The sequence below is a fragment of the Melitaea cinxia genome, chromosome 15 (genome assembly GCF_905220565.1).
Source record: "Melitaea cinxia chromosome 15, ilMelCinx1.1, whole genome shotgun sequence".
NCBI lineage: Eukaryota > Metazoa > Arthropoda > Insecta > Lepidoptera > Nymphalidae > Melitaea > Melitaea cinxia.
Window position 1 is genome coordinate 11886592 of NC_059408.1, and position 8398 is coordinate 11894989.

The 8398-nt window shown below is 30.5% G+C and overlaps 1 protein-coding gene across 1 annotated transcript; it reads left to right on the plus strand.

Annotated features, from left to right (window-relative positions):
• Positions 1-5362: 5362 nt before the first annotated feature.
• LOC123660167 (interaptin-like) lies at positions 5363-7410 on the plus strand. Its single transcript, XM_045595269.1, has 5 exons — positions 5363-5531; positions 5669-5875; positions 6110-6221; positions 6920-7021; positions 7279-7410. The coding sequence occupies exons 1-5, from the start codon at positions 5464-5466 to the stop codon at positions 7408-7410; spliced, it is 621 nt and encodes a 206-aa protein (XP_045451225.1). The 5' UTR covers positions 5363-5463.
• Positions 7411-8398: the final 988 nt, after the last annotated feature.

Here is an 8398-nt window from a genome sequence, read left to right on the forward strand (position 1 = left end):
TTTTATAAGTGCAATACATTCAGTTTAATCTCAAGAGATATTTGCTCATATTTTATCTCATCGATAGCGTGACAAAAAATATAACTCAAGCATCAATATCAATATATTTATAGAAATGGTTCAGAGTATTGACTTTTTTTAGATTGTTTTTCAAAATATTTTTTTTAAGTAAAACTTTATTACGCATACCTACTTGACTTGGAGAGTAAGCTGGTTAATGCGTAACGAGAGCGCTACGAAAAGTGTGATAGCGCGAGGCGAGCGGAGCAAGAGAGTAAGATTCGAGCACACATTTTCTTTCTCTCTTTCTCTCATAGCCAATTACGTTTCGTATATCTAAGACACAGTGCAGGCCTATTGTGTAGAAGTTTTACTTCTATCGTGTGGTCTTAAGCACACTCGTTTTTTTTAAATTTAAATCTAAGTTCTCTCTCTTAATAGAATCTTTTAAAATCTCAAATTACAGTGAAGTAAGTATTAAGTATATTTACAAAATATTAAATACATTTTACATCGTTTAGCATAAACCAAAAAGCTGGGCGTAAAAGGTTTCAACTTATTATTTAAATTTATTAAAACTGTATTGCACACAAAAAAGAAGATACATTATAGAACCATTAGATACAGAAACAAATAGTGTATGCAAAGGCAGTCTTATCGCATATAGCGATCTCTTTCAGGCAACCTTTGATAAAAGTAGTATAGGAAAAATATGTCGGTAATATTGCGCAATCACTTATATACTTAGTTACTTAAATTCCATTTTATAAAATTCATTCCGTGAAACCTTTATTATTCACCTGTAAATCATCATTATAAAACAAAAAAAAATTAATACGCATAACATTGATACATAACTAGACAAGTAAGTAAGTCAGTATTTAAAATAAGTTACCTTAAAATAACCGCATGTGTAACATTCACAAACAATATGTGTAACAAAGTAGTACGTAGTACCCTTGATCATGTAGTAATGTAGCATCATTTTCCCTTTCACCTATAAGATAAAAAATAATGTAGCATCTTTCCACAATAAATTAAAAAGAATAAATACGATAAAACAAACAATTTTAAATTTAATTCAACTTACATATGAACTAGTAACATATTGGGCTATTCATCTTACCCCGAACCTTTTTCAGTAAAGTTATTTTTATGCAAAAATATACAGCAAATAACGCCGGGACGACAATGATGGATGAACTCTGAGAGCGAGAAAAAAACTCAAAGCGCCTGAAATGAGGCGTGGCACACGGCTTTGCGCCAAAATTTAATATTGTTATTTAATTGTAAACAACGATTAGGGGAGAAGTGGCATGAAAGAGCCAGTTTACTAAACAGAGCAAAGAAATATACTTTTAATGAAAGAAATAATAATATTTTTTTGTTAAACTATTATTTATTTATTAAAATTTGTCATTTCATGCGAAAAAACCTTAAAAACATTACAAAAATCAGTCTTGTATTCATTTTTAAAAAATGTGTCTTTTGGCTGTTTCATAACTTTTCGGTATTGAAAGAGCCACCAAAAGTTATGAATGAGCCAGTCAGTATTATAAATTGTAATTGTGAAAATTATGCTGAATAATAATTATTTTCCTATAAAAAAAAACGACAATTCTAACAAATTCTTTTTATTATAAAGTAACGACTTTAAAAAAATAATATTCTATCAGTCATTTTAAGTCATTAATCCTAACAAATTATTCAGTTATAACTATTATAATAATATATATAATCTTAATATATTAGAGGCGGATTATTTTTCATTAATAACAATCTCAAAAATTTAACAAACAAAAATATAATTAATATCTTCTATCAAAAACAACATCGTTAAATCTTTAACAACTTCAAAAAAAAATTGCTCACTTTGAGCTTTAAAGTGTTAACTATGAATTTACTTAACTTTAAGATTCAGACTTTTTAGGAACTTTAAAATATAATGTCATTTTCTTAAAATTAGAAGCATGTCTTGCAAAAGAAGTTAAATTTCCCCTTAATGCCACAGGATTCGTGAGCCCAACCAGAACAAACTTTAACTTAAACCAATCTTCATCACTGTTTTCATATGTTTTGTGACAAAGTACGCAATAATAACTATTTTTCTTTGTTTTGGAGTTTGTTTTTCTTCGAACAACCTTTTTTTACTTCACCCAATACGATAGAGTCAGACGAATCAGAGTCACCTTGCAGTATGGAATTTTTTTGATTTATTGTTGATTTTGTATAAGGGTTTTTATGGACTGTTTTATAGTCAGATTCTTAATATTTTTTGTTTTTTTTTTTTTGCATTATCCTCTTTCTCTTCTAATTTTTTCATTTCGGGTGTGTCAGTTACGATGGCAGACGATATTTTTCTGTTATTGCTTGTCGTGTTTTGTCGTGGCCCCGCTTTAGAAAATGGTCTTATCATTGCCGGTAATATAATTTGTTGCCTTGAAGTACTCGGCATCGCAACCATAGGAGTAGAGGTTAAATGGAGACATGGTCTGATATTCTGGTCTATTACTCATTTTCTTCGTGAGCTTCAGATGGTTTTGTAAATTTCAAATGCAGGATTATGAACGAGCCGGTTATGAAAGAGTCAGCTCTTTTATAGTCCATTCATCCGGCTCTTTCAAAACTTATTCTTAAAAAAAATATAATCTTCAAAATAATAATAATATCAAAACTTTTGAGACTCAGTTTTTACGCAGCTGCAAAGCCAAATATATCCACAAACTCAGTCTACAATCCATGTACCTATAATTTTTTACAATAAAATATCAAAAAATAACTTAAATGAAGTAAAATACTTACTTTTTAGTGTCAAAAACTTTAACTCAATGCACCGGCGTCCGTTGATACCGGTGAACTGTCAAATGTTTGTAGGTGACAGGGAATCAGTGCTGCTACTTAAAAATAAAATCACCAAGCAAATCCGTTCCTAAACTACCGAAATAATAGAAGTGGCTCTTTCAAAACCTGGCTCATTCATGCCACTTCTCCCCTATAAAATTTACTTATTATACAAAACTAGCGTGAACGCGCAGTGTGCGTGTGTGCGCAAACAAGTGTGCGGGGATTTACTTATAATCAAAAGCGTTGTAGACAATGAAAGTATGCTTTATTTAGTGAACAGAAAAATTAAAATAATACGTATAACAGTCACTGCTACGATCGATACACAAATAAAACAAAAAAAAAATGGCCGACAACGGTATAGTGAGTAAGACAGGAGCTCGGCTTCATTCTCATCCCTACTCCGTGATGTTTCCTGGATGAGAGGTGACAACGGTAGACGAGAGAGCGGGGATAACTGATCGATTGATAGTTATCGACCGGCGAAGGCAGGAGATCAAATTGAATTGCGAAAAAATCATAATTAAAGGAAATTATTAAAAATAACAAAAAATAAAAATTGCGATGAAAAAATAGGGGTTGATCGTAGAAAGGTTGAAAATTAAGAGTAATATAATTTTTTTTAAAAAATAAATTAGGGGTGGACTACTCTTAACATTTAGGGGGATGAAAAATAGATGTTGTTAAGATTAAGAGTAATATAATTTTTTTTATTCTAAGTCATGACAAAATAAAAATAAAATGTATTTATCGTCTTAATGTATGTCAAGCAATTTTATTTATATGAGTACTTTATGCTATGTACCTATATGTTTTGTTTTTCATTTAAAATTTATCAAGTTTTTTTTTATTGATATATATCAATAAAAAAAAAACTTGTTGAAATATTTGGTATTGAATAATATATGTATCTGGCCATTTAATTTTATTTAGTGTTATCATTTTATTTTCGCTTTGTTTTCTCGCAATATATTTAATACCCATTGAAGCCGTTTCATTAGACATAAATAAATAATAAATACATATCTATACAAATATGTCTCGTACATAATTATCACATACAGATACGGTCGTTTGTTCCTACGGTAAGCAAATAATGCTTGTTATAGGTAACAGCCGACTGTTGCACCTATTTTTTTATACATAGAAATAATACATGTATAAATAAATACAAATATTACACCCAGACTAAGGCAGCAATCAAAGCCCCGATCCCCGGAGCAGAAAATTCCGGACGATAATCATAAGTGACTAAAGCGACTTACAGTCCTACCTGTAATGATTATTCTAAAAGAGACACATGCTACCCAAATGAAACATGAAACCCAACAAGTTGATAAAATTTAAGTAAACTTCAACTATATTATGCTTCATTTCATAGTATAAAACAAAGTCGCTTCCCGGTGTCTGTATGCTTATTTCTTTAAAACTACGCAACGGATTTTGATGCGTTTTTCTTTAGTAAATAAAGTGATTCCAGAGAAAGGTTTATGTGTATAATACATGCATAATATAGTAGAGGAACACTGTAGATTTAGAAGTTTCTAATGTGATGTCGTAAATTAACACATTTTTTTGCACTTACATTGCAAATATTTATTTTATACTAGCTTTTTAGATTTTATACTGAATATCAGAATTGCAACTGTGCGAAGCCGGGGCGGGCCGCTAGTTAATTATAAAACGTATTTATAAAATTTAAACTTCGTTCCAATTAACAGAAAATCATGGTCACGTAGATTCCAATCTTAATAAAGCATTATTTATGTATAATTATACATGTAAAGAAATTCTTTACAATGGCCCGTCCAAGTTATTTAGTTTTAAACAAAACTGAATGGGACCGTCTGAAAAGACGACCACCAAGAAGATCAAGTTCAAAAAGTTTAAAATCTTATAAAAACGATTACATAAATTCATTAATCGAACAATCCCAAAATTGGATCAAGACGTGGCCTGACACAGTACAGGTAAATGAAAAGGGACAAATTTTTATTCTATTATATATGTTATTTAAAATGATAATTTGTAAAAATAATGTCTACCTTAACAAAATTACAATTGCGGTTAGTTTAGACGTTTTAAAGATATAATAAAGAAGAGTAGACTTAGTAAGCTTAAGTTTACCCTTTCTAACATAGCCAAACGAACGTTTCCGCGTTTACCCCGCGTCCGTGATTACCCCACTCTCCCCTATTGTTTTTTTTTCTAAAAAAAAGTGTATTACTATGAATCTATATGTTAAAATAAAAGGAGTTCAAAAACGTTTTCATATATTTTACACAAATTTATAATGCAATTTATATACGAGTATATAAACTCATACATTATTGGTGATTGACCATAAAAAAATTAAAACTACAAAAAAAAAGTCATTAAACTATAACCTGCCTGCCATATATGCCTCTCTTTTATTAGATACGAATTTAGTATTCGAAAATCTTATTGCTTTTATAAATCGCGTCTCTACAATGATATTAAAATAATAATTAACTAAATTTTTAACAATGTTTTATTTAGGGCCATGTATGTAAACTAGAAAAACAAAAACAAGTCAAACATGCTCAAGACATAGAAACGGTAAAAAAGTTTCTGACGACAAAGAAAAATGAAATTAAGATGGAATCTATTAAAAAAGCGAGAGAAATAATATTTGAGGACACCTGCTACGGACGCCAACTTTTGAGGTTCACTTTATTGTAGCTGATAACGGATTCTTTTAAAAAATCACTCCTTAAAAATTGCTATTGATACCTGATTTTCGGTTATTTTACGAATTAGTTTAAGTGTAACTACTATTATTTTTTAATTAATATAATTTTAGTGCTCTGCTGGAATCAAAGACTCTAGAAGAAAGAGAGCAGCAGGTATTATTTCAAAAGAAAATAAAACATGAAGCTGATCTCGTAAAACAGAACGAATCAGACGATTCATCACTACAAATCGCGAACGAAACAGAATCCAATGAAATTAAAATAAAAGCACTTAAAAAACAGCACAATTTGGACGTAGCGCGAATAAATCAGGCAATGTGATTATTTTTTCAACTTATTTATGATAATACAAGCTTCCGAACTTTATTAAATAATTTATTTATTTATTTATTTTTATTTTATTTTATTAGGATAGCTTACAGCTTATTATAACTATAACTAATACAGAATAAACATCAAAAAAGCTAATACAAGCTACCACAAATAGAAATAAAATGAAATTAAAATGTATGCTAACACTTATTGTCTATCGTTTTATTCAATTATTTCAGAGCTAAAAAACAAAAAGAAAATGAAATAAAAGAAAAGGAAAAAGAAAAAACTGAAGCGGTGAAGTATAATTTATTGGAAGAAGAACTATTAAATCAAGAATTAAAAATTAAGGTACAATAAAGTACATATACTTTTTTTTTTCGAAACGATTTCGAATGGTTTTATTTTCAACTGATTTTGTACAATTTTGTAAATTAGTGTTAATTTAAGTTTGGCTTACCGCGATTGTCTATTTGAAATTCCTGATAAATTTATTATAGACAATGAAAACTTAAAAAACTATATTCCCACAAAAAATACTCAAATATATGACTTTTCGCTTTTATAACTCTTCTTTCATGAGTACCTCATTTTGACCACAGTAAAAACAACAAACCTTAAACCAAAAGCAGTTTAAACTCAAGCCAAGCAGAGAGAAAATTGCGTTGAAATATTTTCTGATTTTTTAACTTTTATGTATAGACAAATAACAATCTTTAACTGAGGTAGGGCACAGCAGGAATTTCCTGCTCAAAATATGGAGCAGCCCGACTGGGGTAGTACCTCGACCTTACAGAAGATCACAGCAAAATAATACTGTTTTCAAGCAGTATTGTGTTCCTGTTGGTGAGTAAGGTGACCAGAGCTCCTGGGGGGATTGGGGAGTGGGTCGGCAACGCGCTTGCGATGCTTCTGGTGTTGCAAGTGTTTATAGGCTACGGTAGTCGCTTACCATCAGGTGAGCCGTACGCTTGTTTACCGACCTAGTGACATAAAAAAAAAAAATCTGTTAGTAAATGGTAACTAACGCAGTAGTAATTCTATTTAAGGTTAACAAGATCTATTCAGAAAAACAACAGATAAATGAATTCGAAGCATATAAAAAACAAATACAGAAACTGCGAAAGCAACGAGAAGAAAATGACGAACGAGTAAGAGAAGTCCACCGGAAATACCAAGATAAAATAAAAAATAAAGAAAAAAATATTTTTGATGAGGTATAATAATACAAATGTTACAAAAAAAATAGAAGATATCCTTAAAGGAATCTGTCCCCCACGCAATTCCATATTTGCATATTATAGCTGTATATAAGAAGTTAAGAACCAAAAAAAGCGACCGTTATCCTAGAGTTAATTTTAAGTGTTTTAATATATCTTCTAGAATAATTCTAATTATTTATTTAAAGATCCATAAAAATAAGAGTGATACAGTAGAAAAACAACATATCTATAAAATAATTAAAGATATTAATGATGAAAAAATTAAGCAAAACAATGAATTTGTGGAAAATGGCGTAAAAGGTTCTATAACTAAGTAAGAAATAAAAATGCAATAATACCGATTGTCTAGATATTAAAACAACTTTTACAATTCTGCTTTGTGCGAAAAAATTTCAGAGATAAAATATTGGAAAACGCAGACGCTGAAAAGAAAAATGTTGAACGAAATAATCGAAAGTTATTTGATGAAGAAAACAAAACACTGGCTAAATTACAACGCCAGTTCAAATTCCAAGAAAATCCTAAGTATATCTGTTTTAGGCAAAGCATCATCGGAAAATGTCGCTATAAGCCGAAAATAACATGTGGTATACCATTTCTTTTTTAATAACTGATTCGTCGTTTAAAAAACCATTTTTTTTATGTCACTAGGTCGGCAAACAAGCGTACGGCTCACCTGATGGTACCGTAGCTTATAGACACCTGCAACACCAGAAGCATCGCGTTGACGACCCAATCCCCAATCCCCCAGGAGCTCTGGTCACCTTACTCACCAACAGGAACACAATACTGCTTGAAAACAGTATTATTTTGCTGTGATCTTCTGTAAGGTCAAGGTACTACCCCAGTCGGGCTGCTCCATATTTTGAGCAGGAAATTCCTGCTGTGCCCTACCTCAGTTAAACATACTAACTCTTTTTGCATTTTACTTACTTTGCATTAATTTGAAACAAATATATGCCTATTATCACAAGCTGTTATGATATAACAAATTTGTCTCTTCCAAATCTTTTCATCTCTAATGTCTCAAAAGATTAGCTTTATATTTTCTACTACAAAGCTTTTGTTTTTTAATACAACTACATTAGATAAATCGGATGAACCGCAGCCAACAACGAAAAGATCTTTATTGGACGACCTTAGGAAACGTGAAAAAGAACCATCTCTTTGGAGTTCCTTAAATGCTACACATATTCAGTTCGCTCAACATGCCAACGACATTTTGAAGCAATGTCGTTTTAAGCGCATGGCACGAAAAGTTATTGACGTAAGTGTTTGAATATTTGTATTAATATAATTTGATGT